The sequence below is a fragment of the Callithrix jacchus genome, chromosome 15, assembly GCF_049354715.1.
Source record: "Callithrix jacchus isolate 240 chromosome 15, calJac240_pri, whole genome shotgun sequence".
NCBI classification, from domain to species: domain Eukaryota; kingdom Metazoa; phylum Chordata; class Mammalia; order Primates; family Cebidae; genus Callithrix; species Callithrix jacchus.
Window position 1 is genome coordinate 88,712,179 of NC_133516.1, and position 13,393 is coordinate 88,725,571.

At 43.2% G+C, this 13,393-nt stretch overlaps 1 protein-coding gene across 13 annotated transcripts in view; it reads right to left on the minus strand.

Annotated features, from left to right (window-relative positions):
- The window catches only part of ZDHHC23 (zDHHC palmitoyltransferase 23), a 14,990-nt gene continuing 1,597 nt past the window's right edge, over nucleotides 1–13,393 (minus strand). For 5 of the 13 annotated variants that reach the window (XM_078352141.1, XM_035274138.3, XM_078352143.1 and 2 more), the window contains exons 3-5: nucleotides 8,219–8,929; nucleotides 6,444–6,611; nucleotides 1–4,626 (exon numbers count right to left, since the gene is read on the minus strand). In XM_078352141.1, coding sequence (XP_078208267.1) covers nucleotides 4,359–4,626; nucleotides 6,444–6,611; nucleotides 8,219–8,929 — 1,147 coding nt within the window. In that variant the 3' untranslated portion in view covers nucleotides 1–4,358. Of the gene's footprint in view, nucleotides 4,627–5,504; nucleotides 5,704–6,443; nucleotides 6,612–8,218; nucleotides 8,930–13,393 lie in introns of all 13 variants that reach the window. The other 8 variants (XM_078352148.1, XM_078352147.1, XM_078352146.1 and 5 more) reach the window with 5 other exon arrangements.

The following is a 13,393-nucleotide window of genomic DNA, read 5'->3' on the forward strand; positions in this document are numbered from 1 at the left end:
TTTTCCTTAAATAAAGCACTTTATTTTCCATTTAAACAAGTTGGTCACAGGACATTATTTTACATAAATGGCAGTAATTTGTAAAGTTTCCATGTAAAGGCCTTGTCTCTGAGTCTGCAGTGATAAGAGTATATGAATACAAGTATAAAAACAGTGCAAAATGTTCAACCCACAGCCTCTGGAGTTGGCTTCAGAAATCCCCCTTAATGTTGCTAGGCCAGTTACATTAAATATGAAATGTAACATTAGGTCAATATTCCTGCGTTTCCTTTTAGTCTAACATCCAACCCAGATAAACAATAAAATGAAAAGCTAAAATCCCTTACTACTCAGATCATTAGGATCACGAGTTGGGCTTGCAGGCTCTATAATGTGGCATCTTGTCAGTGGCTCCATCTGAAGAAATAACAGAATTTTAGTTGCATCAATAACTAGAATAGACTAGCTCTGCTTTTAAAGCATAAATTCTAGAAGTGAAAGGTGCCATCAGGAAAGCTAGGGCACTAAGTCACAAGCCCAACCCAGACATCACCGCAGCCTCAAAGACATTTGTCTCCACTAACCATTCAGCCTGCTGCTGATCCTACAGTGAAATAGTGCCAGCTGAAGCGTGGATGCTTGTCTATCAGCAACGTAATTAAGTTTAGCTGATTGTGCAAGAAATGTACATTAGTCACAGCAAACATCCACAGGAACATACTGAATTGTACTCAGTAGTGAGTTCAGCATGGCTTTCCTGCTCCTCTGCATCACCTTTGCAGTGTTTCATACAAAAGGGCGCACATCTTGAGCTGTTGCTGAGAAAACCAGATTCCAAACAGATGCCTCAGGAAAAGTCTCTTATCCATTCCTTGCTTGAGAAAACTCTACTTTTCAAAATGCAGGGTACCAGAATATGGCTAAAATGAAGTTAGGTCACATAAACTTACCTAGGTTAAAAAGACCCTTACATCTCACAGAACTTTAATTTTTAAACATCCTGGCTAAAACTGTGCTTCTAAATGTTACATTTTTGCTTATATTAGTTGAGCTCTATAATAAAAAGCTAATGTCCTACTCAAAAGAAATACTTGTCTGTTAAGCAGATGGTCAGTAGTACGCAGAACCTTACTGGCACTGTGTTTTCTGGCAGTAGAAGATTCTAGTATAGAAAATTTTCTCTTGCTAAAAATATTAGAGGTACCAAGGACTACTGCATAAGAGAAAGTTTGTAGCAATTTTTCTGCTAGGCAGATGGTATACCTGAAGACAACAATTACTTCATTCACCAAGGAAAACACTATTAGATAGCAAAGATTTACAATATCCTAAACACAAACACATATTTGGCTGAGGTGAAATAAGCAGCACGTTGTCCCAAAAACACACTTAAGGTTTTACTAGAGCAGCATCAGTAACCTACCAAAGAGGAGTTGTTAATGGTCAGTTCATTTCAGGGAAGCTCAGCTAGAACCGTAAAAGTACTCTGTGGGTATCATAAGAAACATTTTAAATATTGAATGATTTTCCTCTTTCATGCAGTCCTGATCCTCTTTCTCCCTTCAATCTTTCAAATCGGTCTATCCTTCTCCCCTCGGGAACAGTCCACAGTGGGTGATAATAATCGAAGTGGCCAGATTGTAGTAGATAATGTATTAAATTCCACATCCAGTATGTTCATTAACAGAGACTGAGGACGTAAGATGAGACAAGAGGACCTGCCTGTTTGAAATTATGTTCGAGGGGACTGCTCCTCTGCCCAAGAGACTGCTGATTTATAGGTTCACAAGGCAGTCCTTCACTGCCACCACCACCGAATGCTTCCCTGGGACTGATTCATTCAGAGGCCTTGTCCTGTCAAAGATTCCACAAACTCATCTGGCCTCTGGAGAGAACCAAGGCCTATAATGAACAACTTTCAAACTCATCTGGCCTCTGGAGAGAACCAAGGCCTACATTGAAACCCCTCAAATAGTTCTAGATATAAAAGGCTCCAAAGTCCTACAAACCAAGGATGTCACAGAGCCTACAGACCAAGGATGTCACAGAGCCTACAGAATACTGCTCATGGATTAGCCCCTTGTTTGCTGCTCCTTTTGGTACAGACACCTGGGAAATCTTTTCCCACACAAAACCACTGATCTTTTGACAGGTTTAAGCATTCTGTAAACTGCCCATCATAGATTCTCAAGGAACTTACAACAAGTATCTTTGTGCCAATAAACCTGAATAATATACAGAGAGAGTCCTCCCATCCATGGAGGAGAGCTGAGTTGCCTCATCCAAGTAACCCTATTAGAGGTAAGTTGTTTAAAAAACGGTAATCATTCCCAATTCTCCCAGATGACTTTGGTTTCTTTGTACTACTCATCTTCATCACAGCACATTTAGACTGTGAAAAATTTGGCAAGAAGCTAAAATTACTGACTATACTAATGTTTCTATGAATTTGTATTATCAATGGCTAGATAATTAGAGTTGGCTCTACAGCTGACATTCAAAAGCACAACTACCAATTTCTTTGACATTAAAGAAATGTCAAAGAAATTTTTTTGCTATCCTTGACATTATCACTATCTCTCTTATCTAAAACCTGTAAAGAAATTTGTTATATCAAATCCAACTTTAATTGTAAGTGAATACTCAGCTCTGGGCCAGGGAGAAGGCATCACTGTACAAACCACAGAGTCTGCTAACGCCCCCATGCACAGAGCCTATCATTCGTTAAACAAACCATCTCTGGGGAAAATGACGACAGCCTGAATAATATGGTGACCATCTTAAGGACAGCTCCGATTAATGGCAACAGTAGCGATGGTGCTAGCTGCAGAGGGTGGAATTGCAGGAAGTAGCAGTATTTCCTCTCAACAAATATAAATCTCTTGCTTAAAGCAGCATGCACAGAATGACTGAGAACGCTGGCAGTATTTCCCTGTATTAAGCTATAAGCCAAGGCAAATGTAAGGAGTCATGAATTCTCTTTGGGATTGCGAAACAGTCCACGTACAAAACCAACATTTCAAAAGGGTATTTTCCTCATCTGAAATTCCCTTGTCTTAATTCTATAGCAGAATAACCCATTGTACATAAATATTTAATCTTTTATACATTTTCAGTTTTAAGATATGATTAAAGAAACAACTTGTTATTGTGGGAAGAGCCAGAGAAGAACAGTAACTCATTAACAGTGGAAACCATATATACCCTGTTTCTTCTCTCCTAGTGAGATACTGTTATTTAGGTGAGGGTAATTGAGAATTAATGTGCAAGTTAAGTGGGAAGATGTCACTCAGCTCCTCAAAGTTCATACCAGAATAATGTGAATGCCAGAAGGCTGATTTTCACAATTTAATGCTATAACTGGCAGCATTTGAAATACACGAAGAAAATAATCGAGCCCTTGATGCTACTCAGCCTTCCTACCAGAAAAGAGAGTAAAGTGTCCCCACAGGAGTGTCTGTTCTCCTCTTCCAGTCACAGTCACAAGCGTGCGAGCACCTTACCCAGTGAAACACAGAAAGAGGAAAAACACATGAATGCCTACTGGGGTTACTTATAAGAAACCCAAGCAGAATATATAAAAAATAAATAGAACAACTCATCACCTAAACTCATGGCCACTGTACATTACACTAGCAATAATTATAACTGTTGTCAACTGTCCTTTCAAGATGAGACAACTTAGCATCAATCCATCGGGTCATCTTCTACTCTGAGTAGTTCATGTCTAACACTTAAAAAGGAGAAATTCTTACAACTGTACAACATGGTATAGGGCTGAAACCCCAAGGCTAACAACAGTGGCTTCAAGATTCTAACTCCCATTTTTCAGTCATAATATTTTCCTAATACTTCATTATTTCCATGGTGCTCGAGTTGTTTTTCACTGCTTTCCATACCCATCATCCCTCACGTGACCCTGACGGCTCTGTGAAGCAGCCACAGCGGACATCAGTATCCCACTTTACGGATGACCCTGAGACTTGGAAAAGTGACTCAACTAGGGGTCACATGGCTATTAAGAATCGAAAGAGGGACTAGAAACTATCCTAATCCAAAACTCTTTCCCCCATACTAATCATGGGAATTGCTTCTATCAATTTGTGCATTAGCAATCCACATCCTTCTCAAGTTCAGGCTATTGAGTCAATTAATAAGGTGACTGGAAAGGAATGGCTCTACTTTTACTGCTTCAGTATAAAAGTCTCCTAAGTTGTGTTGTCAGAAAAATTAACTTCTTCCCACTCCAGTCTCTAAACCTGAGCATGGCCCTATAATGCCTTTAAGAAACCGGGGATAAAAATGGACACTGAAGTGTAAAACGGAGGGGAGATGGAGGGAGGAGCCATCATCCCTCAGGGAGCCACTCAAAAGGCACTTCAGACAATGTCCTCAGCAGGGTGGTGGATTGCACGTGTGCCCAGCGTGGAGAACTGGTGCCAGTTCCGCAGGAAGCCCCTGTTGTACTGGCCTGTGTCCACGATGAGCCCGCACAGGAGCCGGCGCCCAGTCTTCTGTCGGAGGGCCTGCTGGACTTCCCGCTCGGTCACGTTGTAGCTGATGTTAATCAGCTGGATCAGGAAGATGTAGGCCATGCCTGCTGTGACGATCACAGAGTACCACACGCAGGTGAAGGACAGAGCCGAGCTGGGAGAGGGGAAAAGGCCGTCAGGGCTGCCGCTTTCGTCACATTCAGAAAGCTGTCATTATTCTCACATTTTACACATTTTTTTTACTTATTACTAAAGACTCTGGCATCTTCCCCAATCCTCGGAACTGGAAGATACTCAGAATGCCAACACCTGCTTAGGTAGGAGAATGCGCATGTTCTGTTTTATTCTGTAACTCCTGGTGCCTGTTTTCTAGTATATTACACTAGAATAGTAGGAATTGTTTTTTGCATTTCGTATCTGCCACCCAACCAGCACAGTGCCTGGCACAATAGTCTTCAACACCTGTTTGTTAAATGAAAAAATAATCTGCAAATTATATTTAACTCATGAGAAAACAAAGGCAGACAGGGATTGCTATAAATGTCCCCTAGGAAGCTGCAGGTGGATGCCTAGGAACAGTGCTGAAGTTGCACACCTCCATTCTTTCCAGTCCAGTGCTGAGGAATGCAAAGACAACGACGACTCCCAGCATCTGCAGCCCTGTGCTTACTTGGACGTAGGAATTCCATAACATTCCAAATCCTAAAGCCCAACGCAATCACACACAATGCAAAGGGCAGGGAAGCTCCTTTCAGGCTCACTAATGAGACAGGCTGCCGGTCAGCTCCTGCCATTTGATGATTTTCAAACATTCACGAATGAAGAGTTAGTCAGAAATAAGTTCATTCAGAATCTTCATTTGTAAAGCTGAAGGGACCTCAGAGATTATTAAATCCAAGGACCTCACCAAAAAGATGATGTGAATCACCTGCAGAGAGCAGGGTGAGAAGCAATGGCAGGACTGCGTTCCTTGGTTCACTCGTGTCCCTACCAAGTGCAAACACACATGCTGTCCTTCAGGACAGGCCTCACCTGCAGCGTTAGCGGAGAATTTCACACACTGGAGATACTCTCCACACAGTGACGAAGGAAACTTATTCTGAGGAGGACCAATCTATTCCAATAATGCCCACAGGTGTCTGGTTCTAGGATGACAATGGGGAGATGTGTCCACAGACTAATAAAAACAAATGCCGGACAGGGATACTTTGCAGAGAAAGCAAGGACTGCTCTGAAAATGAAGAGTGAGAAGAAAAGGACTAAACCATAATAGACACCACAGAGCACGTATGTCAGAGACGATGATGAAGGGAAGGGAATACAGAGCGTGGGCAGAAGGAGGTTCTGGCATTCAGGGGAGGGCAGTGTGCTGAAGCTGAAGAATCCCAGCTTTTGCCATGGCCTGGAAATCTTCACAATCTATAAAGAGGCCTAAGGAAATTTTGACCTACATATCACAGTAATCATGAGTGGTGATGAAAAACAGAAAGAAAAGTAGAACAGGAAAAACCAAGAGAGGTTAGAAAGAAAAGAAAGGTGGTAGAGATGCTAGCACATCTCAAAAGGGTCGGGAGCAAAAAATTAAGACTGGGCTAAAAAGCATCAGAAAGTGGTGGTGAAGTGAGGAAGTTCCTGATCGTTATGACAAAATAGGCACATATGTGCCCTGGGGCAGCTAGTTTTTGTTTTTGTTTCATCGTTGCTACTTTGAATCAGAGAGTGGTCATTAGACCCTGGAAGCCCCTGAGAAGGCCTGGGTCCTGTTTTAGAGCCCCAGTTCTTCACTTTTTAAAGGTCAACAATCCTTTAAACAGCACCCTAGAAAAACATACATCACCAGTGCATAATTTTGTTGGCGATTTCAAGGATACCCAGCATTCCCACAGCCTGGCCTATGTGATAGGATACCCAGCATTCCCTGTCAATGGCAACATGCAGGGGGACATTTATACTGTGGTATCCACAGCTCACCTGTAGTTTGCATAAACTCCAGGACAATAGAAGAGAGCTGTGAAGACACTTCTATCTCTACAAATGGTGTCCAAGGTCAGTGTGATCCCATACACCGAGGTGAGCAAGAAGATCAAAAGGGCAAGTATAAATGCTTGATGATTTGATTCTCCAACGCAGCTATTTATCCTCAAAACAGCATAGAGAAATAAAAAAGCAAACACATGTTTAAGAGTTCTCTAGATAACTTACACAATAAACAAGAAAGCTTTTAAAATAGGGCAAGCGTAAATTCCAGGTATTAAGAAGTTCTCTTATTTTTCCATTTTAGGGAATCAAAACCATGCACACTGAGGGACTATCTTATATTCTCTGCTCTTTGCAAAGTGGAATCACAGTGTCGGTTTCAGGACAAGACTAAGCAAAAAGCAGAACCTGACTAACAAATCTTCCTAAATACCAATAAATGAAGTCTATTGCCCAGCTATGGAGACCAAACATTGTCCTCACCATGCTAAGGAAGGGAGAGAAACAGAATTATGAAAATTTTAAAATGCTAAACTGGAAGTATTACAGATTATGGGAAAATACATGTTAAATACACGAAGAGTAATATAAACATCCAAAGAGATTAGAAACACAGTAGCGGGGAAAAACAACTTGATAACATGCAGGCTCTTCAGCAGGTAAAAATAGTTCTGTGTCATGACCATTTGTAGGCCAGGATGTATGGGGAGTCCCTTCTAGCTCCTGCATACCAGGATGCTCCGCTGGGCTCAGATCTGCTGTTAGGTGAGCCCTCTACAAACCAGCAGTTGTAAATGGGCCAACACACACACACACACACACACACACACACACACACACACACACAGAGTCAGGAAGACACAGAAGCAGAATATCTAAAAATGAAAACACCTGTTTACTTCTAAAGACAAGCACCCAGGAAAGAGCTGTCCCTGCACTTGAGCCATGCACTTGAGGCCCACTCCGATGCCTCTTACCCTCTCCTGCATCCCCTTCTGAGGAGGAGGTACACTACAGGACCGGAATAGACACGAAAAGCATAATTCATTGAGCATGACTGCCTGAAGAGCAATAAACCTGCAAACATGCTACTTACAGTATTCATACCTGAATTCATTTTAGTCCCTTTAGTTTAGATGTATTTAATGAAGCTGCAACAGTATCTTTAAACATTGCGCTTCATATTTTACGGGGCCTTAGGTACCTTCGTTTGTTACTGGCCAACTGGGAGGTACAAAAGCCCATTTCTCCGCAAATAACCAATTACAGAGTTTTTCTGGTGGGGCCTCGATTCAATAATGTTAAGTGAAAATCATCGGTAGCATCAAAAACGGTTAAGTACGTATGGCAAGGGGACAAAAGAGTCACCTAAAAATGGGGGTACACTTTCTTTAGCTTTATGTGCAGAAACAAATAGCACAGGGAAATATGCTTATAATGCTTCTGATCAATTTTTTTAAGAAAAAATCATTCAACTACAGATATTTCTCTATTAGGAGAAAATAAATGAGGAGTAGTGCAAAAGAAAGTTGAAAAAAAAAACACCCAAGTTTTCTGTTATTCTCCTTCAGGAAATGACTGTAGGAACTAAATTTGTGAAACTCGAAAACCTGATGACTAAGTGGGAACATCGCAACAGCCCACAAATATCTACAAGGTGTAAAGCTGGGAAGGAGCGAAATTTGGGATCGCACAAGGGAAGATCAAATCTAACTAGAGAGTTTTACATGAATTTACACTTTCCAAGCCTCCAAATGTTTCCAACATACCAGACACAATGATGATCCATTCTCCTCACACAGATGCCACATATCCGGCAGTGCCACGCCCGGGCTGGTCGCACCAGCTGGCACTTAGCACACCAGTCCTCCTTCACTTTGGTGGGGCTTCCAGCCAGCAGCCTGGAAGAGCCCTTGGGGTCATCCTTCACTGTGCGATTGTTGAGACTGCCTGCTGTGTCTGCCCCAGGGAACCCTTTGGTCTTCTCCTGCCCTTTTCTGTTCAGGCACTCCAGCTGGCCGCTGCTTAGAGATGTGTCACTGCTTGCTGGAATGCTGAGGTAGCCTGGATTCTTCTTGGCTCTGTGCAAGGCTAAGAGTATCAGAAATAACCCGCAGGTAAGAACAGCCAGCTGAACAGGCCCCACACGCCCTTTGGGGACCACTTCCTGCAGGAACACATAGTACATGTAGCCCAGTGAGAACAGTCCAAGGCTCAGGAAAAACAGGGTCTGTTCTTTCCTTCTGTGAGTGAGGTAGTAGTACCACAGTGCCAGCACAGGAAGGGAGGTCAAAACCACCACCCCCAGGAGGAAATGCCAGGAAGCCACGTGCAGGAAGACAGGCAGCAGGACAAGTGGAGGGATGATGCTGATGTTCACTTTTTTGGCTCCCCTAAGCCAAGGAATTCGGAGGCGATCAGAAATTGTATCCATGATTCTTTCACAAGTCTCTGGCTGTAAAGATTTACATGTAATCCATCTATTCAGAAAAAGCACAAAGAGGAGGGACTTTATGTGGGTTTGTTGAATTAAAAGCTACAGAACACCGAATGCCAAACAGCAGGATAAATGATAAAAGAGACCAAATACCAAGCATTTTACTTCCTTACTACTCAACTAAGCTTTTCAGATTCACGCCTTTTTTTAAAAATAGGAACAAGACGTTTAAAAACAATGGACAAGATTATTTTTCCCCTAAACAAATACACAGGTACAGACACATAATGGAAGTATGTTTGCATCTTATGACCTACCTGTACGGTCACAAGAATATCAACAAAAATCATGATCTAGTTGTGAGGACAACATGGGCATTCAACAACTATTAGGTAAGTGACAAAACAGCAATAATCAATGAACTCTTGTAATCAAACATTATAAGCAGTGCTCAGGGAGTCAATACTTCTGGGTGGAGTCATCAGAGGGGTCTCTGTGGAAAAGGTGGGCTCTGTGCTCAACCTTGATGTCCAGCTAGCATTTGTATGAATGGAGTGCGAGGCAGGAAGGCCTTCCAGTGGAAAGAAATGTGTGTAGCACACACCTGGCATGAGCCCAGGGAGTAGACCAGTCCAGCAAGGACAGGGCTACAGAGAGAATGGAGCACAAACTAGCGTGAGTCAAATGACTGAACTTGGCAAAGAGAATGACATTTGCACACTTAGGCTATGCTATGTTTTGTATGTTTATAGAGAACATAGCATATGCTGAAACCTAATTCCCAATGCAAGAGTATTAAGAGATGGGCCTTTAGGAGGGTATTAAGTAAGGAGAGCAGAGCCCTCGTGAATGGAATTAATGCCTCTAAAAAAGAGACCCGCACTTTGGGAGGCCAAGGCAGGCAGATCATGAGGTCAGCAGTTGGAGACCAGCCTGGCCAATATGGTGAAACCCCATCTCTATTAAAAATACAAAAATTAGCCAGGCGTGGTGGCATGCGCCTATAGTCCCAGCCACTCGGGAGGCTGAGGCAGAAGAATTGCTTGAATCCAGGAGGCAGAGGTTGCAGTGAGCCGAGATTGCACCACTGCACTCCAGCCTGGGTGACAGAGCGAGACTCCATCTGACAAACAAGAGACCCAAGGGAGCCTGTTTGTCCCTTCTACCATGTGAGGACACAGCAAGAAGGTACTGACTATGAAGCTGAGTGCGAGACCTCACCAGACACTGAATCTGCTGCTGCCTTGATCAATGGGATGCTGCTATAACAGATATCTAAAAATGTGGACACAACTGTGGAAGTGGGTAATAGGTGGAGGTTTGAAGAGTGTGGAAGCACATGCTGGGAAAAAAACCTACACTGCATGAACATACTAACAAGGGTGATTCTGGCGAGGGCTCAGAAGAGGAGAGCTGCAGAGAAAGCCTCAATCTTAGAGCTTCCCTAAGAGGTAATGAACAGAAGGTTGGCAGGAAATATGGACAGTTAAAAGCCATTTTCACAAGATCTCAGATGGAAGTGACAAACATGCTATTGGAAACCAGAAGAAAAGTGATCCTTGCCACTTATAAAGAGGCAAAGAACTCAGTAGAATTGTATTTGTGTCCTACTGTTTTGTAGAGAGTAGAACTCAAGAGTGATAAAACTGAGTATCTGGCAGCAGCAATCTCTAAGCAAAGTGTTCAGGGTGCTGCATGGCTTCTCATAAATGCTTATGGTAAAATGCAAGAAGAGAAATAATTTAAAGACAAAATTCACAATCAAAATGGAAGTAAAACAAAGATTTGGAAAATTCTCAGCCTATCTATATTGCAACACACGAGAAAGCATGTTTGGGAGAGAACAGCAAGGATATGGATGAGATCAGTATGCATTAGCCCCGTGCCAGTCATCAAGACAATGGAAAAAGGACCCTGAAAACATTTGAAGATCCTTAGGCTACTGTTCCCATCACAAGTCTGAAGTGCCAGGGCTTTGAGGGCAAACAGTTCCATAGGCGGGCCCAGGGCACCCATGGGGCCTCAGGACGTACTGCTGAGTGCCATCTGAAGTCTCTGCTCCCTACACTCTGGTGCATGCTCTACGGCAGCTCCATGTGTGGCTCCACTGGGTGTAGGTATGCCATGAGCCACAGAGGCCACCCCTCTGAAGGGCACAGGTGGTAAACCTTTGTGGCATTCACAGGGTGCCAATGCTACAGCCATCCAGAGTGCAGGAGCTGTAGAGACCTGCCTGCCTCCACCTAGATTTCAAAGGATGCCCTGCAGAGCGAGCCTCAGAGCCAAGGCAGAGTGCTGCCCCAGGGATGGAGCCACCACAGAGAGCCCCCACTAGGGCACTGCCCAGTGGAGCTGTGAGTGTGGTGGGGCCACTACAGAGAGAGCCCACTGAGGCAATGCCTACTTGGAGTTGTGGGGACAGGGTCACCTCCAAAAAGCCCAAACTGGTAGAACCACTAGCATACAACTCCAGCCTGGGAGAGCATGGGTTGTTGACTCCAACCCATGACAGCTGCAGTGTGGGCTATGTCAAACAAAGCTGTGGTGGCAGGGATACCGAGGGCCTTGGGGGCCCAACCTCCAACCCAGTGTTTCCAGAAGGCAGGACATCAAGTCCAAGATTATTCTCAAGCCTTATTAAGGCTTAACACTGTTTGCCCCACTGGGTTAGAACTGGGCACTAACACTCCTTTCTTCCTTACTGTTGCTCCCTTTTGGAATGGGAATGTCTATTCTATGCATGTCCCACCAATGTTTTGTGGAAGCACCCAACTTGTTTGATTTCACAGGTTCACAGCTGGAGGAGAACTTGTCTCAGGCTGAATTGTACCTTGAATCTCATCCATATTTGATTTGGATGATGATAATCAGACCAGACTTTGGACTTTGACTACTGAATTGACACTGGGATGAGCTAAAACTTTTGGGGCTATCGGGATGAAATGAATGTATTTTGCATGTGAGAAGGACATAAACTTTAGGGAGCCAGGAAGTATCTGTGTCCCTCCAAAATTCGCATGTTGAAACTTCATTCCCAATGCAGTAGTATTCAGAGGGGAGACCTTAAGGAGGTAATTAGGTCATGAAGGCACAGCCCTCATGAATGGGACTAGAGCCCTTATAAAAGAGCCCTATGAACTTATTCACCCCCTGCTGCCATGTCAGGACACACCAACAAGGTATCATCTATTGTTGCACCTGAGTGAGTGGATATTCAACACCAAGACAAAAGTATGCCAATTGCAGGGTCTTTATTGCCGGCGGCCACGGAGGACTTAAGTCTCTCCAACCTGTGGCCCCGAGCTCAGGGGAAGCAAGGCATTTAAGCTGCAAAACCACATCCTTGTTCAGGGGGGCACAGGGGTGTGCAAGGCAAGCTGTCTGTACAGAAGCTAAAGTGAGTGGTTTATTGCAAGGGGAGGGGGATAGCAGTGGAAATGTTTACCCTTAACACCTCCGAGAACTGCAGTATAGTAACAGTTCCGAGAATTACACCTCTGCCCAGGGCCCAGGTGGCTTCTCGGTAAGATGGCAGTGCTTAGGCTTCTGTTGTTTGCCCCTATCTCACTATGAGGAAAAGGGCCCTCACCAGACACTGAATCTGCCAGTTCCTTGATCTTGGATTTCTGAGCCTCTAGAACCGTGAGCAACAAATGTATATTGTTTATAAATTACCCAGTCTAAAGTATTTTATCATAGCAGCCTGAAAAAAATGAAGACAGACTAGTAAGAAAAGGTAGAGTTTAAGAAAAGGTAACTTGGATTTTATACAATATTTAAAGGTAAGACTAGAACTTGGAGGTGAGTGGGAGATACCCATTCTGATCTAGTTGGGAATCAGAGAGAGAGGCAGGGACAATGGAAAGACAGAGGAGAGGGGTATAGAAAGAACAGAGGAGACGCCTCAGGGAACAGCCCAGGTCTCAAAGGCTGAAAGGGAGGAAGAGTCGGCAAGGTTAATGGAAGAGCTGCGGTCTTGAGTGATGGTGGTTATGGAAACAGCATCATTTCTCCATTCATTAGCGCAGAGTGCTCTATTTTCTCAGTATAGATTTTAGACTAAATCTAAAGAACCTATATTCAAAGACATCTGTAAAAGAAAGACTACACAGGAGACACTGTCAAGTAAGAATTACAAAGGAGTTATGGGTTTTTAGGAGTCAAGGCTGGTATTAGACTGCAGACCCCAGGGAATGCTTTTCACGGCTATGTGAATATACCAAGCTCTAAGTCAACAAATTGGCAGTTGCAATGACTTTTTTAACCAGAAGTAATTATTAATGTGAAAAGCAAGTTTCCAACATCCCTATTCTTCCCACATTATGTCTTCCATGCGACAATAATTTATAAATATAAAATCATTCAGAAAATGGATACGAACCAGGTTATTCACTGTCCAGCACAAGATTTTTTCAGTGAGGTTTAAAAATTATCTTTTTGGATAGTAATTTCCATCACTAGGAAAATAAAAGTCAAATACAGTATGATCAATCAAGACAGTTTTACT